Here is a 27,412-nt window from a genome sequence, read left to right on the forward strand (position 1 = left end):
TTCCGCTAATTTATAGTGAACGAAATAGTCTCGGGTGGTAACTTTTTCGTCCACGTGGCCGTTAATAAGCTTACGGAACGTTTTTAAAACTAAAAAAATACGTTTTGTGTTAAAAAAAAACTGAAAAATGAAAGAAACAAAGTAAAAAAAAAAATTAAAAGGAGGGAGCAGGGGATCGGGGGCGGGGGCGGGGCAGGGGCTGTGCCGCTGCCTCCTCTGTAGCTGGCGAGGGTGGCCGGAGTAGGCGAGGGCTTGTTGCCGTCGCCTAGGTTGGGGCAAGCGCAAGGGCCCTTGCCCAGCATGCATTGAGCTAGGGCAGCAGGCCTTTGCATGCTCCATCCGGGGGCATAGGGCAAGGGTCGCCACCCTTGCTAACACGGTGACAAAAGAGGCAATGAACCACCCCGCCGCCTTTCGATGATCTCTATTTTGCGCCACATCAGTGTTTGCTTGGGCGAAAAATAAAAGAAATATCAATAAAAACTGTCACATAGATTTTCTATCCATGAACGTAAGAAAGGGTGACAAGTTTTAGAATTTAAAATGTACGATGGAAAGCTTTAAGACTTGACACGAGTTTAAGAACTCATAGTGTAATCGTCCCTCAAATGTAAGAGTCCCGCAATCTTTAGAATTCTAAGCATGGTGTTCTTAATTACCAATCCTCACATAAAAATCTTGCCAATCAATTTCAATGAATGAATAAGCAAATATCAAACCATAAAATGAATCTAGAAATCGCCAAATTTGATTCCGGGAATCGATTCATTATAATGTTGACCAAACATGTAAGTGGTAACCATCCCCATCCTTCTAGGATTTGTTGTATTTTGCTCATTGGATCAGGTAATTGTCAGCGTCTTTCACGTGTTTATGCGTACGAAGCATTGCTCGATAGTTTTCGACAGGTTACAGAAGAAGAAAAGTGGTAAGCATGGGATCATTCCACTAATTGTATTCTTATATAAGAAAGAAACATGTCATGAACTACAAACGAAATTTTCGACAACGGTATGATATGCTATCCTATGGTTTCACTGGTCAAGCAAAATTCCTATCATGCTATGCTGTTCTATACTTTTAGTATTAAAAAAAAAAAAGCATCGTACTCATCATATGCCTTCCGACGGAACAATTATGTCGAAGTCGCTTACAGTCCATTCGGCGACTTGATTATCGTTCACGTATATTTCTGTTCCCAAATCGATTGATGGCCAATGCCTTTCAACGGGTTCAGTGCCTGGATCCTGCAATTTGCAAAGTTGAAAAGACCCATCTCGAGTAATGTCATATTTGCATCGTTCATATGAAACGTCACCTGACAATGCATGTTCTTACCTGGTAAAAGTAAAGTGAATGAGAGAGCCTTCCAACATCAAGATACCAAGTCCTAGGATCACCGATCCAACCCTCACCCTTCTTTGTAGGGTACCCGTACTCTCCCCACACCGGATGCGGCAGGATTTGCAGTATTTCTTGGGCCTGGGGATTGCTGTACGCGTCGCACGGGCCGTATGGCTCCTCCTGGACTTTGGCGTTCCCGGGAGCGCAGTACACGTGGTAGGCTTCGTAGGGGAAGTTGGCCTCGTCCGTGCGGTGTACTCTGGTCCCATTCGGGAAGGTGTGGATCGGTGGGCAGTTCTTGAGGTTGTCCGGCCGGCACCACGCCTCCATCTCGGGATTTATGATCATCTCGCTGTACCTGGTAATGTCTGTCTTTACATTGCCGTCGCACGGCTTCCCGTTGTTCTTCCAACAGCTTCCAATGTCCATTAGGTAGAATTGGCTGCTTGGTCCTCCTCCTTGCTTTATGTCTAATGTGAACTTCACCTTGAAATTGGGTGATTTTGGAACCTATACATGGAAAATTTGCAGTGAAAAGTACCATTTTGATTGCGTCAATTCTATAAAACTGTCCTGTCATTGATACATAATTTTGATTTCTGGATAGATGAAAACATAGATGTAATGTGAGGTGAAATCAACTGTCCTGTCAAAGCACGCTTGCTATTTCACTGAGGAGCATTGTACTTACTATTTTAGTCATTCCCCTAGTTTCATAGTGATAACCTCCCGAGAAGCCCGTCGTGGCGTCCGACCTCAAGTAGAGCATCAGCCATGGATACTTCTTCGATGTCTTCAACAGATGATGAAACACCCAACTCCCGTTTCCGATCTCCTTCTCCCACGTCACCGAGAAAAAAGAAGTCTCGTTGGCATGAATTGCCTTCTTGACGTCAGTATCCAAGTCCCATGTCCCATAATACCTGCCTCTGAGTTTATTAGGATTCCGGATGCTGGTGTAGTCGTGGTAAATCAATGGCATGTTCATGCATCCGTCTCCGAAGCATGGGAACCTCGACTCGGGTGGGAAAATGGGCGCCTCTTTGCCGTTTTCCTTGCACCTTTGGGACACGGTGTCCAAATTGCCGCTCTTGAGCATGATCATCCAGAACTGCCACGGCATCGGTATATCGACTACTTCGCACTTATTGCCCAAGTACACTTCTTTCCGAGCTGCGTACCCGTTCACGTCAGACGCCTTTATTCCTTGGTATGTTGTAGAGTTCAATATGCCGAGCCGGTTTTCTATTTCGTTCACCTTGTGATTCAACTGCACTGTAAATCGGATCGAACAACATGGACTAATCACTAATGCACTTCACCATGTCGGGCAAAAACCAGATCTAGTGAAAAATAAATCGAGATGAGTTTTCTTTTTTCTTTCTATCAACAGAGATGAACTTACTTGGTGTGGAAGAATAGTCGACATCAAAGCAATCTGCCATTCTAGGACTGCCCATATTAGGGGCTTCTTCGCCGACCTCGTTGCACTGATTCCAGGCTTCGATCGCGACCCTTAGATTGTCATTTTTCATGCCGGGTTGCCCAACTGCTGAGACATATTTCGAAGCAGGCCACTGGATTGCCGTAACGTTTTCTTCCGCGGCAACCATGCATGGTCCAAGGAGACAGAGGGAGAGCAAGAATGACGAGAGGAGTCTGAACTTAGCCATTCTTATGCTCCACACGAGTAGCCAATGTAGTCAAATGCACAGTTTACCAGATGTCTACAGGATGTATTTATAGAACTGGTTAGAGCTAGCAAACTTAACAGAGCATCGGATGAGAACTCGTCTCAATCTTCTGTTCAGTGGCTTAATCACAACAAGATTCAAAACATGTACGTTTTGTTTTGTTAGTTGCTCAGATTTATCTTATCGTTCTATCAAATGTATAATTCAAACTTCATCTAGTGAGCAAAAGAAGCACAAGCTCCGTACAGAGTCCACAGACCCTCATCGTGAGTTTGCACAGAAAAGGATGGATAAGATGTCACTAAGCATAGTTTCTTATGGCTTTCTAAGTTCACTAGCCGAAGACCAATATAAAATGATGAACCTATATAAAAAGCATAAACGTCTTATTTAATCTGTGCACCAATTACAATATATTAATCAATAAAACAACAAAACTTATAAGTAATATCGACAGTTATGTTGGTATATCGTCTTAAATTATATCCCAGTTAGAGTTTAGAAAAGGGCGTGACTACCTAAATTCGTATAATTTTAATAATCTAGTAAAGTATCTTTAATAGATACAAATATCCTTACAGTCGTTATAAATATGGCCGTGGAAGACTCTATCAATCTACAAATATGACATAAAATACCAGAAGAAATTGTTTAAATTTGAAAATGATGGCTATCCGCAGGAAGTGACTGAGGAATAGGATAAAAAAATATTGCTTGAGGCGGTTATGAAGTTTTTCAATGTGGGTAGGCGGTTGGATTTGAGATTTAAATTGTAATTACGTTTAGAAACCTTACAGAAAATTTGTTGTAAGTTCAAAAATGGTGCTTAGCACAATTCTGCAATTCAGTGAGGGAAGTTTAACAGGAAGTTATCCCAGAAATCTTGTGATGGTCAGGCAAAGAGATCATATGTATAGTTGAGGTTCCTCTTTTGACAAGCTAAAAACATGTTTGAGGCAAGCGATCAGGACTATGAAACAGTGTAAAATGTTTGTGGTTCGGAGTAAATAGGAAGAGGTAATTCATCAGTAGCCCATGAACACCTCGTGAATTGCTTTCATTGGGATCTTGTACTTACTTATCGGTGGCTATATCCCTCCACCAACGGCTATGACCATCATGAGCATGGAAATGGCCCCAAAAGCCCAAACAAAGCGGTGAACCTTCACGTGAACCCATCAACCCTTCCCACTTTCATCTATAAAGAAAAAAACATTCCATTCCAATCCATCACCAGCACAAGATCTTCTTGACACAAAAAGATGTGCACCAAGTCTTAGAGTTCAAGGGGATGGAAGCATTGTGGAACTTGGAAGACAAATGGAAAGTGTCGACCCAAGAAGCCTTCTTGCTATTTGGGTGCACTGCTTTTGCTGTGGCTGGGCTTGGAGCTGTTGCAGCATTCCTCAAGAGAGCAAGAAAAAAGCAAGTGCAAGTCACCAATGTGAGCCAAGAACTGACTGGGAGTCACTCTTTCCATGAAGAATGGCCAGAGCCAAGCTGTGGATGGGTTGCAATAAAGAGGGTGTTGATGGGTTCGCTGAGGTGGAGCAGAGCGAGCAAGTGGGAGGAGAAGAATATGGGGGGATGGGGGGAGAGGCGGCCGCCGCCGCTGCTTGCGTTGGAAGGTGATGTTGTGGGGTGGCAGAGCCACAACTCGGAGTCGCTTGTGTGGCAGAGGCCAATATTAATGGGAGAGAAGTGCGAGCTCCCGAGGTTTAGCGGGCTTATTCTGTACGATGAGCGAGGTCAGCCCCTTAGTGGTTCGTCAGAGGATGCCGGCACCGATCAGGTCATCAAACTCTGCTTCTTTTCTTCTTCCTTTCCTTTTGACCAGATATTAGAAATAGAATCACTTGAAGTGTCCGAGTAGTCCTGGAATGCGAGCAGTTAATTAGGCTAGAGCATTTCTTCAGTGTGCTCGGCAGATATCATTTGATGAATGTTGATCATTGGCAAAAATAGCTCAGTTGGAAAACCCAGGGATAGATCGTCTCGGTATGCCATTATGAGTATGAGAATTTAGAATGCAGCATCTCGCAAGAATCAAATATTCATGCAAAAACTCTACCTATGAGATAGAGCCAAAGAATATGATGCCCAGCAATTCCGATGGAAACATCTTAGAGTCTGCTATTGCCATATTTGAGCAATAGACAAAGCAACAGCACTTCCTCCCTATTCTGTCTATTATTGCTGCGATACTTTGCTCGCAAGTGACATGGTTTGTTTTTTTGGTCGAAAAGTGACATGGTTTAGCTTGTGTTACATGCAGGAGAAAAAAACCAGTGGTGGGAGCACAACTCTGAAGGATTTGCTGTGATTTGCTTGTCAAATTTGTCAGTATTCTTCTAGCTGTAGGCAAAGGGGGTTTCTCCTGGATATTGTAACCTCTCCTATGTGAATGAAGCCTTTGATCGGACAGTCTTCACATAAACTAGTATGAACTAAATAGCGTCTCAGTAGAAATGATTGGCAGCTTAAGTTCATACATAGAAGAAGATCAGATTGCCTGGTCAAACGTCATTAGAGGTATCTAGGTTTCTTTCACAGCATTTAAGACTTGCTAGATGAGTAGAGATGTTGCAGTTCATTCATTTGAGGCATTTCAAGAGAAACAATTTTGATCAGAATAGGAACTTTCTTGGAGCACTCTTCCTTCATTCGCTACACAATGTCTTCTGAAAAAAACCCTAATTCTCATCTGACTGCTGGAAGCAAATTGAATGATGCCAGGCTATCTTTCCTCATTTAATATTTTCCAGGTGGTATTGCACCGTCTGCTTTCTGCCTCACTTTGGCAACTTATTTATCCACCCATTGCCAATAGTGGACGTAGTTCTTATAAAGTTGAGCCGTGCCACGGGTTTCCAATTTAACCGCATCAGTCTTGACCAGCACTGCCATCTCTCCCAGAATTCACCAGTAGTGAATTAGCCTATCTTGAGAACTGAGGCCCACCTTATTAACCTACTTCCGCACAAGTCCTGATCAGAGTGAGAAAACAAATAAACTCAAACAGCTGGATATGCCCCTTAACTTAAGTTGAATGATTAAGTCGTTAGATCCTCATTATAGGTGCCAAAGAGCCATTAACCAAATCTCTAGCACTTACACTTAACTCCTGAAGAATATTGGGCAATAACAATGACCGGGACAGCAACTAGTTACCGTTTGAGCAATAAAAAGAAAAATCCTCAACACTGCATCATCAAATTGGTTCAATATGCTCTTTTTGTTGCTAATTATTAGAAAAAGATTACCTCACTCAGTTTCAAGTTTCATTAGATCAAATCATGCTAAGCTGCCCAAATAAATAAAAGAATAATTTAGGGGGTACAACTCAGGTAGCATTTGCACCAAGACTACAGGGACAGCATTTTCCAAAACAGGACGAAGATAGTCAAAGTCATAATTCCTTAGCTGAAATTGGGGCAGCAGAGATATGATCAGCAGCAAGACACTCACGAGACCAAACTACGTTAACCATCCCAAGAAGGACTTAGAGCACGTGTGCAGTGTGGGAAAGGATCAATTGGGAAATTATACTGTGTTGGAATTTGTTATTTAGCTGTCATAGCTATTAATTAGCATGTTGGAATGTGTTATTTAGCTGTCATAGCTATTAATTAGCTATTAATTAGATCCTACCAACTACCTATTAAATAGGTTTTTAAATAGGACTTATCTCTTACTAGTTCCTGTTGTGTATAAATAGAGACTTGTTGTAACTATTGTGTATATGAGAAATAGATACGTCAGTATTTTCTCTTTCAACATGGTATCAAAGCAGGTCTCTGTTGCATCATCACTTCTCTCCTAAGAAGAGCCACCAGCCTCTCCCTTACGTCCAAAAAAAAAAAAAAAATTTCTGGTCTCTCTCTTTGATCATTTGATCACTATGTTAGAAGAATCATCAATCACTCAGTCTAATCCCCCATCACTTCTTCCAAAATCCACCGAACCTCATCCTATTCAAATCACTTCCATTAAGCTTAATGGAGATAACTTTCTTCAGTGGTCTCAATCTGTCCGAATGTATATACGAGGCAGAGGAAAGATTGGCTATCTGACTGGAGATACCGCAGAACCAGCGATAAATGACCCCACTTGGGCTGTCTGGGATGCGGAGAATTCGACGATTATGACGTGGCTGACCAACTCAATGGAAGAAGATATTGGTGCAAACTATCTGGGCTATCATACTGCTAAGGAACTTTGGGATGCCGTGTGTGAGATGTATTCAGATTTGGGAAATCAATCTCAAATCTATGAGTTAACCTTGAAACTGGGGAAGATGCGGCAAGGAGAGGAAATTGTTACAAAATACTTTCACTCTTTGAAATGTTTGTGGCACGAGCTAGATTTATTCAATGACCATGAGTGGAATTGTACTGACGATGGTAATCGGTACAGGAAAATTGTAGAAGCCGAACGTATCTACGCTTTCCTGGCAGGACTTCGAGATGAGTTTGATGAAGTTCGTGGCAGAATACTTGGGAAGCAACCTCTTCCACCTATTGGAGAGGTCTTCTCAGAGGTTCGGAGAGAAGAAAGTAGACGGGGAATAATGCTGGGCAAGGCGACAACCAGTGGAAAGGATGGATCATTGGATGGTTCGGCATTGGCAACTTCCGAAGACAAGAAGAGCCATGTTCCTACAACAAGGGTCTCCGGGCCAAATGTAAGCAGAATCCCTGCTAACTTGCGAAGATCAGATGGGAGACCTCGTATTTGGTGTGATGTTTGCAACAAACCTCGTCATACACGGGAGACATGTTGGAGGATTCATGGCCGACCAGCTTCATTTAGCCGTGATAATAAGCCATCTCAGCGTGTGCCTCCTGCAGCTAACGAGGCCACCATATCCCCTTTCAGCAAAGAACAACTAGACCATCTTTTGCAACTACTTCAAGCTGGGTCTGTATCGGGTAATCCTACTGCTTCGATTGCCCACCAAGGTAGAAATTTTAAAGCCCTCTCCTGTTGTTCGCAATCTGTACCTTGGATCATCGATTCAGGGGCATCTGACCATATGACTAATATTCCATATTTATTCACATCTTATGTTCCTTGTCCCGGCAACAAAAAAATTCGGATTGCCGATGGGAGTTTTTCGTCTATTGCAGGCAAAGGATCAATTCCACTTTCAGATTCTATTACACTTCATAATGTTCTGCATGTTCCTAAGTTAGCTTGTAACCTACTGTCTGTTAGTAAACTTTCCAAAGAGTCTAACTGTCGTGTTGTCTTTTTTGCTTCCCATTGTGAGTTTCAGGATCAGATCTCGGGGAAGATGATTGGCAATGCTAAGATGAGGGATGGTCTCTACTATTTTGAAGAGTTTTTCTTTGATAAAAAAGCTCAGGCGTTTGGAACTTTCAGCTCTTCCTCTGTTTTCAGTTCTTCCTCTGTTCCAGAAAAAATAATGGTTTGGCACCAAAGATTAGGCCATCCTAGCTTTGGCTACTTGAAATATTTATTTCCTCATTTGTTCAAAGGTGTGGATGTTTCTTCGCTACATTGTGACAATTGTGTTTTTTCTAAAAGTCATCGTACTCATTATAGTCCAAAACAGTATCGTGCATCATCACCATTTTATTTAATCCATAGTGATGTTTGGGGTCCTTCACCCGTGCCAACAAAAACTGGGAAACGATGGTTTGTCACCTTTATAGATGATCATACCCGTTTATGTTGGACATACTTGATGAGTGCTAAGTCTGAAGCGGAGTCTATGTTCAAAATTTTTTATCAAATGGTTGTGACTCAATTCAGCACTACTATTAAAATTCTTCGTACGGATAATGGTACTGAATATTATAACCAGTATTTGGGGAGTTTTTTGAGAGAAAAAGGCATTTTTCACCAGTCCACTTGCCGAATTACACCCCAACAGAATGGCATTGCTGAACGCAAAAATCACCATCTCCTTGAAGTATCTCGTGCCCTTAAGTTTTCAATGTTTGTGCCTAAATATTTATGGGGGGAAGCTATGTTAACAGCATCTTATCTAATTAATAGGCTGCCTACTCGGGTATTAAATTACATTACTCCCTTAGATTGCTTCAAAAAAGTGTATCCCACTGCCCGTATTTTTTCTGATATTCCTTTAAGGGTGTTTGGTTGCACTGCATTTGTCCACCTCCCAAGTCAGTGTCGATCTAAATTGGATCCTCGGGCTGAAAAGTGTGCGTTTATAGGATATGCACCTAACCAAAGAGGTTACAAGTGTTACAATCCACATACTGGCAAAACTCATGTCACTATGGATGTCACATTCTTAGAGTTGCAATCGTTTTTTTCCAACACATCTCTTCAGGGGGAGAATGCTGAGGTTAGTGAAGAGATTTTGTGGCAATCAAACTCTCCTGTTCTTCCCACTCCTTTGTCTAAAAACTCTCCTGTTCTTCCCACTCCTTTGTCTGAGTCTTTGGAAAAACCTTTGCCAGACCTTGATGTGTCAAAGACAGGGGGAGAGACAGGGGGAGAAAAAGTTCAAAATATGATCAACAAGCCCGAGCTTCAGGTTTATACTAGAAGAAAAACTCTTCAAAAGGTTGCTGATCAGAACTTTGTCTTGGAGCCTCATATGTCTGCAACCCCGAGAGATGATTCCTTGCCTTTGTCATCAGGTGATCCTAGTAGTACTTTTTTTCCCTCCATTCCAGTCTCAAATTCTGATATTAATACCTCTAATCTTGATATGCCTATAGCTCTTAGAAAAGGGGTTAGATCATGTACTCAGCATCCTATATCAAAATATGTGTCGTACCAAAAATTGTCTCATCATCATAAAGCGTTTGTGTCAAACTTGTCTCACATATCCATTCCTAGAAATATCCATGACGCTTTGAAGGATCCAAAGTGGAAGATGGCACTAGAGGATGAAATGCAGGCTCTTACAAAGAATGGCACATGGGAATTGGTTGATACACCGGAAGAAAAAAAGATTGTTGGTTGTAAATGGGTATTTACTATAAAATGTAAACCTGATGGGAGTGTTGAGCGGTATAAAGCCAGGCTAGTGGCAAAGGGGTTCACTCAGACTTATGGAGTAGACTATCAAGAGACTTTTGCCCCAGTTGCCAAGATAAATTCTGTTCGGATTTTACTATCTTTGGCTGCTGTTTTTGATTGGCCCTTATACCAATTAGATGTGAAGAATGCGTTCTTGAATGGTGACTTGGAGGAGGAAGTGTTTATGAGTTTGCCACCAGGTTTTGCAGAAAATGAAGGCAAAGTCTGCAGATTGAAAAAGTCATTGTATGGACTTAAACAATCTCCAAGAGCGTGGTTTGAACGGTTCGGGAAAGTGATTAAAAGGTTCGGCTATCACCAAAGTCAAGGGGATCACACTCTATTCTATAAACACTCAAAGGAAGGTAAGCGTGCCATTCTAATTGTCTATGTTGATGATATAATACTGACCGGTGATGACAAAATTGAGTTGGAAAGCTTGCGAAAGAAGCTGGCTGAGGAGTTTGAAGTTAAGGATTTGGGTGTTTTGAAATATTTCCTTGGAATAGAATTTGCAAGATCCAAGAAAGGCATATTCGTAAACCAACGGAAATACACACTTGATTTGCTCAAAGAGACAGGTTTGTTAGGATGTAAAGCGGCGGATACACCCGTGGAGCCAAATCTGAAACTTGAACCAGCTAAGGCTGAAGAAGTGATAGACCGAGAAAGGTATCAAAGGCTTGTCGGTCGACTTATTTACTTATCTCACACTCGACCTGACATAGCGTTTTCCGTAAGTATGGTAAGTCAGTTCATGCACTCACCAGGGCCAAGGCATTTTGAAGCAGTATACAGAATTCTACGCTACCTAAAGGGAAGTCCTGGTAAGGGGCTAATGTTTGAGAAACATGGACATCTGGAAATTGAGGTGTTCACCGATGCAGATTGGGCTGGAAGCAGTATGGATAGGAGATCTACTTCAGGCTATTGCACGTTTGTTGGTGGAAATTTAGTCACTTGGAAGAGTAAAAAGCAGAGTGTGGTGGCAAGAAGTAGTGCTGAAGCTGAGTTTCGGTCCGTAGCACATGGTGTCTGCGAAGTTATGTGGATTAAAGGCATCTTGGATGAACTACAAATTTTGAGCTCCACACCAACGAAAGTGTATTGCGATAATAAGGCAGCAATTGCTATTGCTCATAATCCTGTGTTACATGAACGAACAAAGCATGTGGAAGTTGATAAACACTTCATCAAAGAAAAACTTGATAGAGGGCTAATTTGTATGCCGTATATTTCAAGTGATGAACAGGCTGCTGACATTCTGACCAAGGGACTGCACAGAAGACAATTTGACCGTCTAGTGAGCAAGCTGTCTATGGAAGATATCTTCATGCCAGCTTGAGGGGAGTGTTGGAATTTGTTATTTAGCTGTCATAGCTATTAATTAGCATGTTGGAATGTGTTATTTAGCTGTCATAGCTATTAATTAGCTATTAATTAGTGTTAGCTGTCATCCTACCAACTACCTATTAAATAGGTTTTTAAATAGGACTTATCTCTTACTAGTTCCTGTTGTGTATAAATAGAGACTTGTTGTAACTATTGTGTATATGAGAAATAGATACGTCAGTATTTTCTCTTTCAACATACTGCCAGGTGGTAGGAATCAGCTTTTTGTCAATGAAAAGAACAAAGGGAACAAATCGAAAAAGAACTTCCACCTTTTCGAAGCGATGATGCTCATGCAATCGGTGCCACCAAAGGTTCCTTCAACTTGTCTTTAGGTCTACACTTAAAGTAGAAGTACAATACCAATTGTATGATACCCAAGACAGTTCCAATCCCATTTGGAACCTGACATGTAGGGAAAAAGGTGAGACCATTTCTGTTTAATGAGTTTTAGTTTCAAAGTAAATTGAATAGAGGAAATTCTAAACTGAAATTAGCATTACAGATAACAATAAGAATAGTAGAATGAAATTAACAGGCTTACGTAAATGAAGACATCATCATTAAACAATCCATAGAGAAGGAAGGACGTGCTCATCAGGAATGTGGAAAGAGAGAGATAGAAGGGCATGAATTCAACACTCTTAGTCCGGATCACCAAATTCTGGAAGAGAGGTCTGATTGTTTAAGATCCTCGATAGCAAGTTAGCTAAAATAATGCAACCGCTTTGATGGATAAATAAAATAAAAGCCAGTCACTAAATGAACTTACAATTACAAAAAGTGGAGAAGCAAACATTGATATGAGAGAAGCACCACTCAACAACCCCACAGTGATCCTTCGCAGGGCAAGTTCAGGTATTTGTAAACTTCCGGCAACTACAACTGCAAATGCACCAATAATTGCCAGGAGAAATCCTGTCATCCTCACCTGCCAACAATATCAAGGATTTCTCAACACAAGCTTTCAAGAGCTTTAGAAAATACAAGCATGTGCAGAAAGGAAGATGTGCCTTTTGAATTAAAAAAGACGGGTTAACCTTGTTTGCTTTGTCAGCATATGTTATGAAGAGAATTATGTAAACAAACTGAAACACCGCACCCGCTGAATTGACCGTCATAACCAGGAGATTATCATCTGATACAAGGGGCGACCCATACCACATGCAAATCAAGCAATTTAGGAGGGCATATATGTATGGCAAGCCAGAGAAATGTTCCGTTGATTTGTTTCTGACAATTCTTCCGAATGTAGATCTGCAAATTAAGGAATTCAAGAACACGTTCAATAGAGAAACTTGTGACTCAAAATGGAAATGGAAATGGAAATGGAAGTACTTGATCTTGCATCTTACATTGGTGACACGAATAGGCCAATAGCAAAGATATTTCCTGCATCAGTGCATTGATCAGGCTCTATCACAACATATTGCTGAAACCAATTTTCAATCAAACCCTTCCCACATAAAATGCGAAAAAAAAAGATATGTATTCAGACATAGGTGGAAGTCTCTCCTTTGCTTGTACTTGTGTTGCATACCATTCTCTTACGCTGTTGCTGGATTCCTTTAGTGACTTCAACAAATGTAAAGTATTGCGAATCCTTTATTAGTCAAACAGCAAATCCTTATGCATTTCTTAAGGATCTCGCAGCACAAAGATGAAGAACACATACTCTCAAGATTAATCTCTCTGTTGTAGGCATTTGGAAGTCCTTGAAGAGACAAGCTTTTGGTTAACGTCAAGGTCTCAAGTTTTGCACCCTCGCATCGATGCTAAAATAAACAATTCTACGTGAGAGCAAAAAGTCCCAATTGGCATTCCTCATAAGTTTCGTCCCGTTTTTTCAAATCTAAATATAAAATTTTCGCCTGTAACCCATCTTCTTGTTCTTCTTCTACCTGGGTGCTGGGTACACGACCAGTTTTTTAAGCTGTTGTGAATTCAGATGATGAAGAAGCTCATGGTATTTCCTAGTCTAAGATCGCCAAAAGGCCATTCTATTCAGCTTCCAGTTTCGAGTTCAACTCCAAATGCGTGGTTTTGCAAAATCAAGAACTAACAACAATTTCAAAGAAAGGAAGACAAAAGACAAAGGACCCAGAAAAATCAGCCACAATACTTGAAGTTCAGGAATTTGAGAGAGAGAGAGAGAGAGAGACAGAGAAGGAAAAGTACCAGCTGCCCCAGCTGCATCTTTGCAAACTCTGGAGATCATATACAAATGCACGGGGGTCATCGCTTCTTCAACGCCCATGAACCTTGCAAAGTTTTCTGGGTTGGGGTCATTCAAGTCTGCGCCTTTTATGCGAGAAAGTGAAGAGCCCGTTTATGCAGAGGAATATGCCCCTGGTGGGTTGTTATTGGAGGGGGTTAAATTATAGGCGTTTTCACTGCTCCCCACCACGTCCTTTTCGGGAAGAAAGAGCCCGTGACACCATGTTCGGTCTATCTAATCCGACAATCAAATACAAGATTGTTTTTTTTTTCCTTTCCACGTCGAATGACCCTACACCAACACCACACACCACACACCACCATGAATGGTCTTTCTCCAGCCGACACTAGACAGGGACAAGAAGAAGACGATGATGTCTGCTTCAACTTATGAAAGGCACTTGGGCTTCTCCAAATGGCTCATGTGGTTCCCTACCATCTGGGTGATCATGCCTGTAATTTCTGTGCCTTGGTTGAATTCTGTTCTGCTGATAGTTTTCTTTTTTTAATAGTCAACCAAATAACAGGATAGTTAAAGAGAACAAAATTAAGAAAAGATTTGATTACTAAGTAACTAAGACAAAAAAAAAAAAACCGGAAGCTATTCAACTGCATATATATTACTCGGATGTAGAGTCTCAGGTGAGCACTATACCGATTCCTACATTACCACCTGAATGTTTGCAGCAATATTTATTTCTATAGTGTTATATCGGTCATATAGTGTCCAAGCCAATTTTCATGCATCTCGACTAATCCATCTCTCCAGTGCTCCAAAATCGGTCCGGCGCATTCGATGTTTTACTCTTAAATTGCATGAATTTGAACAAAGTAAGAAGTTTTGGGGGAAAACTCAATGGGTGGATTTTAACCTAAATAAACTGACCTTGAGTTGATGGCCAAAAATAAAAAACTGGACCTTTTAGTTTATGAAGCTTAAATTAGAAAAAGACAAATTTGAATGGAATTAGCCGTTCTCGTTAAGAATTGCTTACCTAAAATAGTATATTGGTACGAGGAAATTATGATCAAACAAGAACAAAAGTGATAGATTTATAGGCATTGTTTTGCGGTTGTACACTCTTGGTTCATGCCCATTTGTCATTTGCTGCCAGCCCAAAAAATTAGAGCACCCACTTTATGTGAAAAAAAAATAAACGAAAAACTTATATTAAAGAATGCAAGCTTTTCAAGATTTGTTCTTTATCGGGGTGAAAATTTCGGATTTTTATGTTTAGAAAGATAACTTACCAAAGATAATGAAGTTTTAGAATTGATTTTGGGAAAAAAAGAAGAAGTAGAGATTTATGATGTCGTTCTATGAAATGTTAAAGATTCTGTTTCCTTTTCAATGACGATTCTTTTCCTCGTATAATATGATACCATTGTAATTTGCCACAGGTTTGTCATGAAATTTAATAAAAATTTGAGATCACAATTCTCTTCTGGATTTACTTTATTATATAGAGAAATTTGACTTGGAGAGTAGCTCTTAAATCAAAAACATAAACTTGGTTCTGACTTTGGTAATATTAATCACCAAACATGATGAATTCTATCCTTGAAAATGTATAATTATGGTTATGTAATATCTGTATCTTTATTAAAAACAATGACACAAAAATAAAATAACTAAAAAAATGATGATCTTCAACACAAACTTCTATGATATTCACAACGACCAAAATCACGGATAAAAGCAAATCCCACTTTGAAGTTTACTTTCCTAGGTGTTTGGTATTCAAAATAAATGGTTAAGTTTATTGAAGGTCTTAAAACTTGTTATGAAAGTGCAATTAAGTCATGCATTTAAAAAAAAAATGCAATTAAATCCTTAAACTTATCACAAAAGTGCAATTGAATTCTAAAACTTTCAAAAAAATACAAACGAGTCCTAAAATTTGTCACGAAAGCGTAACCGAGTCCTAAAACTTTCAAAATATGGCGTGTTCGGCGTCGACTGGCGACTTGGACGAAGCCGCTCGCGTGTTGTTCCACCGCACGGTCGAGGTTGGGGGTCACCCCTGGAACCCGTGCGGCTCCCGATTGGCTCATGATGTTCGCGTCGATTGGCGGGCTGCTGGGATCTCTCCCGGTGACTACGCCTATACCGCGCTCCTCCGCGGTTTTTCCGTCGAAATGAAGTTGGAAGATGCGCAGCGAGTCCTGGTCGATATGGAAGAGACTGGCATTGTCCCCGATGTCATCCTGGCTATGTTGCCTTGATTCATTGGCAATGCAAGAGCTCCAATGTGGGGGCGAGCCTTCGCATCGGAATCGATGCATGACTTGCAATCATCGAGTCCCAATTTTCGTGTCATCAGCAGGCAGTAGAAATTCGTCGAGAGGGACATTCTCGCGTTATCGCAATTCGATGAAAGGAAAAGGTCCGGGTCCGATTCCTCTCGATCCTTACCCAATACTAACATTGTCGGTTCGAGATTGCAGGGCCGCGATTTTCCGGCGAGATTCCTTCACCGCACGCTCCAAATTCGCCAGCAGTCCGAAGGGCGAATCCGTCATTTCGGCTCGGCCGACGGCTTTCCGTAAAGGTCTCTCGTACCATGATGGTCGTCCTCAAACGAGGGCGGTATATATATATAAAATTACACACGCCGAGTTCCCCTGTTTTCCCTCTCCGAAATTCAATGATTTCTCCGCTCCTCGTTTTTGCGAAAAAACGCCCTGAGTCTTCGCGGTCGTCCTACATACATCCTCCTGCATTGATCAGGCATTGATCTTCGGTCAACCCCATTTCGCCGCGAATCCGGTTGGTGTGGCGTTGATGTTTGTTTTGCCGTTTGATTCGTTTGTTCTTGTTTGGTTTGATCAGAAAAATGTCGGGTTCGTCGTGGTTTGGTGATTCTGTGGTGATTATTAGTGTTGTTCCGCTCTGTTCGTCGCTTTGCAAGTTCTGGGTTTCTTGAAATCCGCGCTCGTCGTGCGTGGATCTGTTGCGAATGTAGGCGTCAGGCAACTGATCGGAAAGAGTGCGCGCTCGTGCTGGCATTCGTCTCTCGGTTTTCTCTCGAGTGTCTTTATGTTTGTAGTAGAATGAATTGAGGGCATATTCGTTCTTGAAGGCCAATAAACAGTGCAACTTTTCTTGTGTTGCTGCTGATATAATTGTCGTAAACACATTGACCTGCGTAAATTGTGTGATCAATGTATTGGGTTCTTACTTTTGGCGCGTCTGATAGCTTGTTTATTGTTTCTGTATATGTTACTGATCAGACTTTCGGTTCCGTGTTTGTTTTCTCGTTCATTCCCAGCAGAATCTCTATCGAGATGACGAGTTATACCCCCAAAAACATTCTCATTACCGGGGCTGCCGGTTTCATAGCATGCCATGTCACCAACCGTCTCACTCGCAACTTTAAGGAGTACAAGATTGTCGTGCTTGACAAGCTCGATTACTGCTCGAACCTGAAAAACCTCCTCCCGTCTAAATCCGCTGCCAATTTCAAGTTTGTGAAGGGAGACATTGCCAGCGCGGACCTTGTCAACCATCTTCTCATTACAGAATCCATTGACACGATAATGCACTTCGCCGCCCAGACCCATGTCGACAATTCTTTCGGCAACAGCTTTGAGTTTACCAAGAACAACATTTATGGCACTCATGTCCTGTTAGAAGCATGTAAGGTGACTGGCCAGATTAGGAGGTTCATCCATGTTAGCACCGACGAAGTTTATGGAGAGACAGATGAGGATGCCGTCGTAGGAAACCATGAGGCCTCTCAACTTCTCCCTACGAACCCCTACTCTGCCACGAAAGCCGGAGCAGAAATGCTTGTCATGGCATATGGCAGGTCCTATGGGCTACCGGTGATAACAACCCGAGGGAACAACGTCTACGGTCCAAATCAGTTCCCTGAAAAATTAATCCCGAAGTTTATCCTTTTGGCGATGGGAGGAAAGCCTCTTCCAATTCATGGAGATGGTTGTAATGTGAGGAGTTACCTCTACTGCGAAGATGTTGCCGAGGCTTTTGAGGTAATCCTACACAAAGGGGAGGTGGGTCATGTCTACAATATCGGGACAAAGAAGGAGAGGAGGGTGATTGACGTGGCGAAAGACATATGCAAGCTTTTCTCCATGGACCCGGAGACCTGCATCCAGTTCGTGGAAAATAGACCATTCAATGATCAGAGGTACTTCTTGGATGATCAGAAGCTGAAGAATTTGGGTTGGTCCGAACGGACTAGTTGGGAAGAAGGGCTGAAGAGGACAATGGAATGGTACGTCAAGAATCCTGACTGGTGGGGAGATGTGTCTGGCGCTCTGCTTCCTCATCCAAGAATGTTGATGATGGCTGGTGGGGTTGAGAGGCATTATGATGGGCTTGAAGAAGGCAAAACATCACCTCTTCCATCTAATTCTGATCAGACCAATATGGCAGTTTCAGGCGAGAAACCGTCGTTCAAGTTCCTGATATATGGTAGAACCGGATGGATTGGGGGCTTACTCGGAAAGCTGTGCCAGATGCAGGGGATTCCATTTGAGTATGGAAGAGGGCGTCTCGAGGACCGGTCACAGCTCTTGGCAGACATTGCGAATGTTAAACCGACACATGTTTTTAACGCTGCTGGTGTGACTGGTAGACCCAATGTGGACTGGTGTGAATCCCACAAAACCGAAACAATCCGCGCAAACGTTGCTGGAACGCTAACATTAGCCGATGTCTGTCGGGAACGTGGACTCCTTATGATGAACTTCGCCACTGGCTGTATATTTGAGTACAATGCTTCCCATCCAGAGGGCTCTGGCATTGGCTTTAAGGAAGTGGACAAGCCAAATTTCATTGGTTCCTTTTACTCCAAAACCAAGGCCATGGTAAGTTATACTTGGAATTTCTTTTCAGATTTGGCAAATGCTGTTGGGAAGCTAATAATTTGTTTCGCCTTTTCTTCTTAATCAGGTGGAAGAGCTTTTGAAGGAGTATGACAATGTCTGTACTCTCAGAGTCCGTATGCCTATCTCATCGGACCTAGACAACCCACGCAATTTCATCACCAAAATCTCTCGTTATAGCAAGGTGGTTAACATTCCCAACAGTATGACCGTCTTGGACGAACTCCTGCCGATTTCCATAGAGATGGCGAAGCGGAACCTGAGGGGTATATGGAACTTTACGAACCCCGGAGTTGTGAGCCACAATGAGATCCTGGAGATGTACAAGAGCTATATTGACCCCAAATTCCAGTGGGTTAACTTTACTTTGGAAGAGCAAGCGCAGGTGATCGTCGCCCCACGGAGCAACAACGAGATGGATGCGACCAAATTGAAGAACGAGTTCCCCGACTTGCTATCAATCAAGGACTCGCTCATCAAGTACGTATTCGAGCCGAACAAGAAAAGCATCACGAAGTAACTGGCTGTCAGAGTTAGGTATCCGGATTGGTTCGTGCTTAAATTACACGAGATGGTCTCTTACACTTCTTTAGCTTTCTTTAGAGTTATTGTTTGTTCGCAATTACCAGCATCAGGTCCTTCTCCTGTCAGAGAAACCGAAGTTGAACCAGTTAGGGACTTCTTTCTCTGTTTTTTTCAATTCTAGCTCACCCCATGTGATGGTGGTAGAAGCTAACTACGGAGATGCCATTATATTAATAAAGATGTAACCATTTTTTATGTGTTCATCCTGCGTGTTCATCCTACGTGTCATCCTACTTGTCTAGGAATTATTAACAATCACTCCACGTGTACTTAGGGCAATACTAAGAATGGGAGGGACATTTTTTGTCTTAACCACCGTTTTGTATCAATTTTCTCCAAACAGTCTCTAACCGCAATTTTTAGTAGGAAAGTAAATGGTGATCAACTGTTGAAAATGCAAACAGAAAGAAGCTCCATCTCCAGTTCCATGTATCCCTCATTGCTTTTATTCAACTACAAAATAATTGAGTATAATTATTTTTCTGTTCCCTTGAGAGAGATAAGATGAAGATGGTATGAGATGCTGAACAATCCATCATATCTCGCCTCATTGCGCATCGATGATCAGATTAACCGCCACAATGCAATGTAGGATCTAACCAGCCCAGCATTTAAAAGGAGGCATTGACCTGTCAGATGAAACTTAGCAACTCGATGGCAAATTTCTGGGAGTACGTGGTCGATGAACGAAAAGCCTGTCGTAGCTCATCTTATAGTTGTTGGAACCCAATAAAATGAAGATGAAAGGGGATATTCTTATTCACAGATATGACAAAAGGCAGTGAATCTCTCATCCTTTTATATAAATTGACCAATTTCTCATCCTTCTACTGCGGGATAATCCAGAGAAAGTCTCCAACTTAACATGATCAAAAGCTTCAGACATCTTGTTAGAATCTAAACATCGAACTGCTAGATCTTAGCATAGCTAACTTCTAAGGATCAAGAAGGCGTTCTTTCTTTCATGAATCAAAGATTCTTCAAGGATTCCTAGAGACTGCATAGCAATGAGTGTTAACTGAAAATATACACTTGACTATATGGACAAGGAAATGCAACAAAAAACTCAAGGCTTTAACTATACGCTATGGACATGGAGAAGAGAGAATAAGGTTTTCTCTGACTTGACAGCAATGGTTACACCCATCAGGTCAGGACAAACAAATCAGATGAGGTGATGAGATCCATCGAGACTGCAAAACAAGTCAGAAATATCATACAAGTCGATCAATATGCAAATTGTAGGTGAACATAAGCACCAAAGGACAGGTCAAAATTGCAAGGTACATGGACATACCTTTAACAAACTAACTTGCTTCAACATAAAGGGCTATAGCCTGGGTTGTGGATGACTTGAGCTCTGACATGAAGAAAATGCAAAACATTGAAATGGGCATGCATGAACGAGAAACAAAGAACTTGCGCAGGTATGAAACCACGTTAGCAATGAGCAAACCTTCTGATTCCATCTGCAACCAATCTCTCGTGCAAATCAATGCTTGTCGGATATCTGGGTCAAGTGAACTTTGAACTTGATCGAGCATTCTGGCCCCACTAGTAAATGTTGATTCTGGAGCGACAGTCGACATGGGGGTGCCTAAAACATCTCGTGCCATCATGGACAGTATAGGGTAGCGAGGAGTGTGAACCTTCCACCAATTTAAGATGTTAAAATCACAATTTCGAGGAAAGACTGGTTCTTCTAAGTACTTGTCCAAGTCAGATACCGCACTTTGACTCTGAGATGTCTCGTTAAGGAACTTGTCAAAGCCCTTCAGTCTATCTCTAGAGTCACCGCACGTACTAGGCAAGCTGCTGCCAGGTAAAGCCGAACCTTGATCAACCAATGAGGAGCAGATAGAATATGCATTGAACAATTGTTTAATCCCATCAGATATCTCTTTTATTCTATCCAGAGCTGTACTGCCATATATCTGAGAGTAGTAATACTCGACCAACTTCATCTTGAATCGCGGATCTAAAATGACTGCAGCAGCCAAAGACAAACTACATTTGTTCCAGTATTTGTCAAACTTAGTTCTCATCTTCTGCACCATGATACTAATGAAGTCATCAGGGTTCTTGCACCATTCAATCAACTGGATGTATACATGGCAAATCTCTGGGAAGTAGACATTCGCAGTTTGACATTTGTTGCTTGAAAGGACATTCGCAATGTCATACAAAACTTTCAAATATCCACAAACGGTCTTTGCCCATTCCCATTCTGCATCGCTTAAAGCAGATGTGTACAAGGGGTCATGCTCTTTCAAGAGAGAAAATGCACCCCTATACTCTAATGCTGCTTCAACCATGAGATATGTTGAGTTCCATTGAACTGGGCAATCAAGTGCCAAGCTCTTTGGGCTATTAATTCCAACTTGTTGAGCAAAATCATTGAGCTTCTCCAGATTTACCTTTGAACTCTTAATATATCTCACGCTTCCACGAATCTTGTGTGTCACCTCTCGCAGTGCTTCAATTGCATCTCGCACGATGTCAGTCACAACATGTGCAGCTGAACGAACATCCAATAATTGACCAGCACTCAAGTGAGGCTTGTTCTGAGAGATCTGCTCTTTAATTTTCAAGACAATACCCTCGTCGGCGGAACAATCATCAAATGTCACAGCAAACAACTTGCAGTCAACATTCCATTCCGTTAGGCAATTGATGATTACTTCTGAAAGCATATCTTCCGTGTGAGAAGAATCAAGTGTGACAAAATTAAGAATCTTCCTCTTCAGTCTCCACTTCTCGTCAATGTAATTTGCCGTCAAAGACAAATGTTCAGCATTTTCTATTGAGAACCACTTTTCAATATTGACATTGATTCTTCCTTGCAGATTATTTAATGCTAAACGCACTTTCTCCTTCTCTTTTCCGTAGATTTCCATGCAGGAATCCTCAACAGCACCATCAGATGTTACATCAAAAAGTGGCTGAAGGTTCTTGACAAATACTTTAAATCCAACGTGGTCAACCATGGCCAAAGGGTAACCATGCAAAATGATCATACGGGCAAGATCAAGCCTACTGCGATCTTGATCAAACTTACTGCTTCCAGGACTAATGATTTCATCACGCTTCACCTCATGATCATACTTTATAGCCAATGGCTTAGCATAATCTTCTTTTCTCTGTCCCTCGTCGTAGCTAATGCCAGCAAGGGCAAGCGTGCTTTCCTTTTTCCTTTTTTTTGCTGAAAGCAGCTGAGACACGTCGTAGTTAGATCGTTTCAAGCATCGCATCAAGTGATTCCTCAAATGTGTTGTTCCGCTATTACTTGATCCGCTGAGTTTCTTGTTACAGTGTAGACATACAGCATGACATATATCTGACTTTCGGACACGTTCAAAATGATTCCAAACAACGGATGTCAACCTTTTCGGTTTCTTAATGGCTGAATCGTTTGATATGTCCATAGCATCAGGTCAAGATGAACCAAAAGCTACACAGATGAAAACCATATGAGTGATGCATCCATCCGTTTTGCAGCAAGAAAAATCTCTCTCCTATAATTCCTATCCACAGGTTTTTATCACCTCCTGGACAAGCCCAACATCAAAATTAACACAAAAAGCACAACATGCAACTCTCTAAACACATTAACGCAACCTTTCCACAGGACACCACAACAATTCCTTTCTAAAGGTTGATGCAAGAACTCTTGTAATAGCACATGGGACCGCGTATACATAACGGGAGTAGAAGGACGATGAGCAGACGGAAAAAGAGAGATACTGATTGGTAGAGACCCAAAAACCTAAATCCACACCAATGCAGAAAGCACTCTAAACAGGGAACAAAACCCAATTGCATGCGTTCGACGTTACTCGAGAGACGGCGGAAACACATCGATACGTGCGCTAATCGTCCCGATACATTGCGCGAACGGAATAATCGACTCGTCGAGAGACACACAACCAGCCAAAACTACACCATGCAAGCCATGCACCATTTCAACCCCATGTCCTAAAATGACCACAATTCAGCACACGGGTTGGCAAAAATCCCAGATAAAAGCAACGCCAGCAAATGATTCGTTCCAAAAATCTTCCACTACACAACACCAGTCACTGCACGAAGCACTCGATCACCCACAACACAATTCCGAACCTCAATCAACATTTCAACAGGTTCTCCGAGGTAAGGTGAACAAAAAAACCCGGGTCGAGACAGATATCGGAGAAAACACGACCAAACGCCCGTAATCGGGAACGTAAGACGGGAATGCCATGATCGGCGGGATCGGGAAACTCGAGGAGGGAGGGAGAGGGGCGGGCAGTTCTTACCGGCGAGAACCGGGGCGGCAGTTGGTCGCGCTGGTCCGGAGTCCGATCGGAGGATCCGGTTTGGATTAGGGTTACGGGGTCGCGAAAATGGACTCTCCTCCGAACGATGGGTTTGGGTTGGGGCGAGATCCGAGTCGGGCGCTGATGAGATGGGGATTTGGGTGGTGTTCGGCGGGTCAACCCGAGATCTCGGGTTTATAAGATCCGGAGAAAACGGGGAGAAAGAAAGTGGGTGGAGCGACCCGGATCCGAACCATGGTGGGTCGGGAAGTGGTCATATCGAACCCGCCGTAGTTCGGGTCCGACGGTGGATTGCCGGACCTTTAGTCCTGTGTCCGGACCCCTTACCATTTGGCAATTGACAATTGGCAATTTGCGATTGGCCATGGTTTTTAAGAAAATCACAAATGCTTAATATATATATGAATTTTTTTTTGTTATAAGGGGAAATACTAAAAGAAATTTCTGGCAGATTATATAATTATACATTATGGGTATAGAGATCAAAAGGAAATTAGATTTGATGGATGTGGAAATGCAGTTCTTTGTGTGAGTTTACTAAATTCTTTTGTCTGCTTAGTTAACTTCTTAAGTAAAAAAATAAATTTGAACATTTCGGTCACTAGCAAGTGATCCCTTGTACACATATTAAACATCGTAATAAGGAAATTTTTTCATTTCCAAAAAAATAAAATAAAATAACCTTTCTAGTTAGGTGTAATCGGCGTGTTAAAAAATGAAAATAATTACTCAATAGGTATGGTTAGCAAGTATTCCAAAGACGCAAATTAGCAATAGCAAGACTCATTCGTAATTAATTTTGTTCATGGTAAAAGCAGATAAACTATTTTTGATAATATGGAAAAACGACTTTCAATATATCTATGAATAGTGACTTTTGCACAATGAATGACTTACATATCGATCTAGCTAGTGTTGGTATAATCAATCATTTAAAAATTTCTATTGAAAAAGCATTTCTCAAGGCACTGTTTAACATTTTGAATTTTGAATGAGATAATATTGCAATTTCCTATGCAACAACTAATTTTTTTGTAATACGTAGGGTCAATACTCGAAAAATTAAATATTATTTTCTCATAAATTTTTTATTCTTTTCTCCGGGTAAAATAGGGGTGGGCCCATTGGGCCTGGGTTCGTGGAACGAAGACCGGAGGAACGACAGAGCCATCTCGGAGAAGCCGAAGAGGAAGGGGGAAGACGGGGAAACGATTCAAAGCAAATCGTGCTCGAGCCGCCACGCCAATGCTCGCGACGGTGTCGACTGAAGAAGGAGAAGGAGAAGAAGAAGGAGAAGATGGCGAGCAGGAAGCTGCTGTTGCTGTTGAAGCCCTTGGATGACTACGCCGTCGCCGCCCAGTCCCACGGCCTCTCTCGCATCGCCAACCCCCAGGTCCTCTTTCCACTCGCCTTTCTTGCTCTCCACCTGTTTGACGAAATCCCCGATCGAAATGCGTGCGGAATCGATCGATCGATCCATCGATCTTGTTTCTTCGTGCTCGTGAACTTCGCTTAGCACGAGCGAGCAAGCGCGATTCTGGGTTTAGCCGGCGTTGGCTGATTTTTCCCTAGGTTAACATTGACATGGACTATGGTATTTGACGTTGAGGGATCAAGAACATTGTGGGCAATCTTCGTGCAATGTTTGTCTCGGCCGTTGTATGACGTGGTTTCCCCGATAATTTTTCTTTTTTAGATTCTGCATCATTTGGAGAGCAGGAGTAAGGTGCACCGCGAGGCCGTAGGGTTCTGCCAGAACGTGTTGCGGCGGAAGCTGGTTGACTGGGAGCCCATCTTACGCGACAATGTGTCCCAGCCGATACGGAACGTGGACATGGTCGTCACTGTCGGCGGCGATGGGACTCTGTTGCACGCCAGTCATTTCGTAGATGACTCGATTCCACTTCTCGGCGTGAACTCCGATCCCACGCGAGTCGCCGTGGTACTCGGTTTGTTTGATTTACTTGCGTTGTTTGTGGTTTGGCAAGTCTTTACATGGCAAGAAATGAAGGCCCCACAAGCTACGATGTTGCTCTGCTGTAGGTTGAGGAGTTTGGTAATCAATATGATGCAACGAGAAGCACTGGCTACCTCTGTGCAGCAACTGTCGATAATTTTGAGAAAGTAAGGTTTCCTTATTTGTCTATCCAAAAGTTAGGGATTTGTAGACCAATTTACTGTTCCATCTTCTGTAATCGAGTGGAAACTACTAGTTCAGTTGCACCATGACACAATCTTATGCCAACTTTTGTGTTAATGAGATAATATGTGCTAGAGTACTGGATTTTCTGGTATGAAGGGAGGGCTTTTGATGTATTGTCCTTCACATTACAAACACAATATGGTTTATGTATCTGGCATTGGCAATGCTTAAGTCCCTAGCTTGGTTCTGCCCGTCTTAGGTTTAAGATTTCAGATTTCTTGCTCAGCTGGCTTTCTTAGGTAGGTAGATCACTATTAATCTCAGTTGCAATGATGCTGATGCCGATATAATATACAAGTTTGAAAGTCATATTTAATATGGTAGAATCCGGTCACTCCACTGTTTTGTATCTCCAACAAAAGTCGACAATCTCCATGTCCCTCAGCAGAATCTCCAGTTTGACGGTGACATGAGTCTTAATGATTGGAGAATCTCTTCCAGATACTAGATGACATTCTCGAGGGTCAATTACTACCATCTGAACTATCAAGGATATCAATCTGTGTGAACTCAGCACCACTGTCAACATGTGCTCTCAATGATGTACTAATTGCACATCCATGCCCGGCGGCGGTCTCGCGATTTTCATTCAGGTCAGCAGTTCGATGCAGTGTGTTTGTTATATTACTCTCATTTTGGTTGGTCTTGTGGGCTACCTGAATGTCACCTACTTGTTTACAGAATCAAAAGCAATGGCCAGTCATGTTCCCCTGCGGTGAACTACCGATCAAGTGGTCTCAGAGTCTCGACTGCTGCTGGATCAACGGCTGCAATGCTCTCAGCTGGTGGATACCAAATGCCCATTTTATCTCAGGACCTTCAGTATATGGTAAGGGAGCCTATTTCACCCAGAGTGGCTTCTAATCTGATGCATGGATTTCTCAATCCTGACCAGAAGACGGAAGTTGCATGGTTTTGCAAAGAAGGTGCGATATATATCGATGGCTGTAATGTGTGTTGCACAGTCAAGGACGAGGACACACTTGAAATATCTTCCGAGGCCCCGGTTCTAAAAGTCTACTTGCCTCCTCGTTTATTAGAAAAGCAAGTACTCCCGATTAGGCGTACTTCTGACGCAGAGACACCGAAAGTGTCTTGCATGTAAATAACATTTAAATAGCATGTAAATAGGCTGATGTCTGTTGAACCTGTCTAGCTATGCTCCCAAGTCATTTGCTGCTTGAAGAGCGATGAATGGGTAGCGGATGCCTTCCTGGCGGTGGGCCGCTTATCAAAATGTGTCGTTGACAAAAGCTAGAACTAACGAATTTGACAATCTTGTGAAGTTGATTATTAATTACAGTTCCTAATGTGCATTATGATCTTACGTTGGTGGAGTAGTTTATGTGGTTATCATGGTTTTCTAGTGCATATTCGAAGCATTCAGAAACGGTCGGCAAACTTTGGGTTCGTAACTTTTCAGACTATCTGTTGTTGCGATGGCAATGGATGGTCTTTCTGACCTGGATAAGCATATGTTTAAATTGAATGGTGTTGCCCGGCGGCCATTTGCCTTGATGCTTCATCTGCCTTACCATTTATGTCCAGCAATGGGATTGGGATGGGAATTAAATGCAACTTAGTTTGAGTTTCTGCAACTGTAGTTGGGAACTTTGAGACTCCAGAAGCAATTGGTAACTATATTAAGGCCCAAGCCCCTTCCACCCCAAGCCCCTTCCACCTGACTCCAGGTAGCTATTTTCTTCCCACTGCTCCATCTGAAAATCAAGCTGCATTCTAGCATCTGCAGGAGGAAAGTGGGATTCTGTTTTCTTCCCACTACCGCT

General features: G+C 42.2%; 6 protein-coding genes across 13 annotated transcripts; 3 read left to right on the top strand and 3 right to left on the bottom strand.

Moving 5' to 3' along the window:
- Nucleotides 1–997: 997 nt before the first annotated feature.
- On the bottom strand, nt 998–4,318 carry LOC115681306 (uncharacterized). The gene is made up of 5 exons (XM_030605221.2): nt 4,117–4,318; nt 2,750–3,071; nt 2,036–2,619; nt 1,339–1,854; nt 998–1,247 (listed from the first exon to the last, which is right to left on the bottom strand). Exons 2-5 carry the CDS (start codon nt 3,015–3,017, stop codon nt 1,113–1,115), a joined length of 1,503 nt encoding a protein of 500 aa, XP_030461081.1. The 5' UTR covers nt 3,018–3,071; nt 4,117–4,318; the 3' UTR covers nt 998–1,112.
- Nucleotides 4,299–5,608, top strand: LOC115681211 (uncharacterized). Its single transcript, XM_030605077.2, has 2 exons — nt 4,299–4,830; nt 5,314–5,608. Exons 1-2 carry the CDS (start codon nt 4,330–4,332, stop codon nt 5,359–5,361), a joined length of 549 nt encoding a protein of 182 aa, XP_030460937.1. The 5' UTR covers nt 4,299–4,329; the 3' UTR covers nt 5,362–5,608.
- Nucleotides 4,777–13,878, bottom strand: LOC115681209 (bidirectional sugar transporter SWEET2-like). Of its 6 annotated transcripts, none has more exons than XR_008817817.1 (8): nt 13,629–13,878; nt 12,806–12,842; nt 12,491–12,707; nt 12,223–12,381; nt 11,995–12,114; nt 11,723–11,855; nt 6,507–6,586; nt 5,610–6,008 (listed from the first exon to the last, which is right to left on the bottom strand). XR_008817817.1 is itself a non-coding variant. In XM_056317316.1 (7 exons), the coding sequence occupies exons 1-6, from the start codon at nt 13,705–13,707 to the stop codon at nt 11,742–11,744; spliced, it is 726 nt and encodes a 241-aa protein (XP_056173291.1). In that variant the 5' UTR covers nt 13,708–13,878; the 3' UTR covers nt 4,777–4,913; nt 11,723–11,741. The 6 variants fall into 6 exon arrangements, 4 of the variants coding, with proteins under 4 accessions (XP_056173291.1, XP_056173290.1, XP_056173289.1 ...); XR_008817816.1 differs by having other exon boundaries at nt 5,610–6,025; XM_056317316.1 differs by lacking the exons at nt 5,610–6,008; nt 6,507–6,586 and adding an exon at nt 4,777–4,913.
- A 2,940-nt stretch (nt 13,879–16,818) lies between these two features.
- LOC115681203 (trifunctional UDP-glucose 4,6-dehydratase/UDP-4-keto-6-deoxy-D-glucose 3,5-epimerase/UDP-4-keto-L-rhamnose-reductase RHM1-like) lies at nt 16,819–19,309 on the top strand. The gene is made up of 2 exons (XM_030605068.2): nt 16,819–18,503; nt 18,589–19,309. The coding sequence occupies exons 1-2, from the start codon at nt 16,833–16,835 to the stop codon at nt 19,039–19,041; spliced, it is 2,124 nt and encodes a 707-aa protein (XP_030460928.2). The 5' UTR covers nt 16,819–16,832; the 3' UTR covers nt 19,042–19,309.
- Nucleotides 19,310–19,875: 566 nt separating this feature from the next.
- Nucleotides 19,876–23,555, bottom strand: LOC115681201 (zinc finger BED domain-containing protein RICESLEEPER 1-like). Of its 2 annotated transcripts, none has more exons than XM_030605067.2 (4): nt 23,402–23,555; nt 20,563–22,557; nt 20,404–20,466; nt 19,876–20,299 (listed from the first exon to the last, which is right to left on the bottom strand). In XM_030605067.2, exons 2-3 carry the CDS (start codon nt 22,529–22,531, stop codon nt 20,414–20,416), a joined length of 2,022 nt encoding a protein of 673 aa, XP_030460927.1. In that variant the 5' UTR covers nt 22,532–22,557; nt 23,402–23,555; the 3' UTR covers nt 19,876–20,299; nt 20,404–20,413. The 2 variants fall into 2 exon arrangements, with proteins under 2 accessions (XP_030460927.1, XP_056173147.1); XM_056317172.1 differs by having other exon boundaries at nt 20,563–22,654.
- Nucleotides 23,556–24,605: 1,050 nt separating this feature from the next.
- LOC115681207 (NADH kinase) lies at nt 24,606–26,959 on the top strand. Of its 2 annotated transcripts, none has more exons than XM_056316943.1 (5): nt 24,606–24,815; nt 25,119–25,364; nt 25,466–25,546; nt 26,055–26,218; nt 26,307–26,959. In XM_056316943.1, exons 1-5 carry the CDS (start codon nt 24,720–24,722, stop codon nt 26,728–26,730), a joined length of 1,011 nt encoding a protein of 336 aa, XP_056172918.1. In that variant the 5' UTR covers nt 24,606–24,719; the 3' UTR covers nt 26,731–26,959. The 2 variants fall into 2 exon arrangements, with proteins under 2 accessions (XP_056172918.1, XP_030460933.1); XM_030605073.2 differs by having other exon boundaries at nt 24,608–24,815; nt 26,067–26,218.
- The last annotated feature ends 453 nt before the right edge of the window (nt 26,960–27,412 follow it).

Source organism: Syzygium oleosum, unplaced genomic scaffold, assembly GCF_021117445.2.
Source record: "Syzygium oleosum isolate NSW1041296 unplaced genomic scaffold, Sole_v2.1 Sole_v2.13, whole genome shotgun sequence".
Classification (NCBI taxonomy): Eukaryota; Viridiplantae; Streptophyta; class Magnoliopsida; order Myrtales; family Myrtaceae; genus Syzygium; species Syzygium oleosum.

What these genes read in the sequence shown, in the direction of transcription:
- LOC115681306 (XM_030605221.2), bottom strand. Translation starts at nt 3,017, where the DNA reads ATGGCTAAGTTCAGACTCCTCTCGTCATTCTTGCTCTCCCTCTGTCTC. An exon ending in CGACTATTCTTCCACACCAA is followed by an intron (nt 2,620 to 2,749) that starts GTAAGTTCATCT and finishes TCCGATTTACAG; the next exon opens with TGCAGTTGAATCACAAGGTG. An exon ending in ATTCACTTTACTTTTACCAG is followed by an intron (nt 1,248 to 1,338) that starts GTAAGAACATGC and finishes TGCAAATTGCAG; the next exon opens with GATCCAGGCACTGAACCCGT.
- LOC115681201 (XM_030605067.2), bottom strand. Translation starts at nt 22,531, where the DNA reads ATGGACATATCAAACGATTCAGCCATTAAGAAACCGAAAAGGTTGACA. An exon ending in GTTGCAGATGGAATCAGAAG is followed by an intron (nt 20,467 to 20,562) that starts GTTTGCTCATTG and finishes TCTTCATGTCAG; the next exon opens with AGCTCAAGTCATCCACAACC.
- LOC115681203 (XM_030605068.2), top strand. Translation starts at nt 16,833, where the DNA reads ATGTATTGGGTTCTTACTTTTGGCGCGTCTGATAGCTTGTTTATTGTT. An exon ending in ACTCCAAAACCAAGGCCATG is followed by an intron (nt 18,504 to 18,588) that starts GTAAGTTATACT and finishes CTTCTTAATCAG; the next exon opens with GTGGAAGAGCTTTTGAAGGA.
- LOC115681211 (XM_030605077.2), top strand. Translation starts at nt 4,330, where the DNA reads ATGGAAGCATTGTGGAACTTGGAAGACAAATGGAAAGTGTCGACCCAA. An exon ending in AGGATGCCGGCACCGATCAG is followed by an intron (nt 4,831 to 5,313) that starts GTCATCAAACTC and finishes TGTTACATGCAG; the next exon opens with GAGAAAAAAACCAGTGGTGG.
- LOC115681209 (XM_056317316.1), bottom strand. Translation starts at nt 13,707, where the DNA reads ATGGGCGTTGAAGAAGCGATGACCCCCGTGCATTTGTATATGATCTCC. An exon ending in ATGCTGACAAAGCAAACAAG is followed by an intron (nt 12,382 to 12,490) that starts GTTAACCCGTCT and finishes TATTGTTGGCAG; the next exon opens with GTGAGGATGACAGGATTTCT. An exon ending in CTTCTCCACTTTTTGTAATT is followed by an intron (nt 12,115 to 12,222) that starts GTAAGTTCATTT and finishes CCTCTCTTCCAG; the next exon opens with AATTTGGTGATCCGGACTAA.
- LOC115681207 (XM_056316943.1), top strand. Translation starts at nt 24,720, where the DNA reads ATGGCGAGCAGGAAGCTGCTGTTGCTGTTGAAGCCCTTGGATGACTAC. An exon ending in CTGTCGATAATTTTGAGAAA is followed by an intron (nt 25,547 to 26,054) that starts GTAAGGTTTCCT and finishes TAATGATTGGAG; the next exon opens with AATCTCTTCCAGATACTAGA. An exon ending in GTCTCGCGATTTTCATTCAG is followed by an intron (nt 26,219 to 26,306) that starts GTCAGCAGTTCG and finishes ACTTGTTTACAG; the next exon opens with AATCAAAAGCAATGGCCAGT.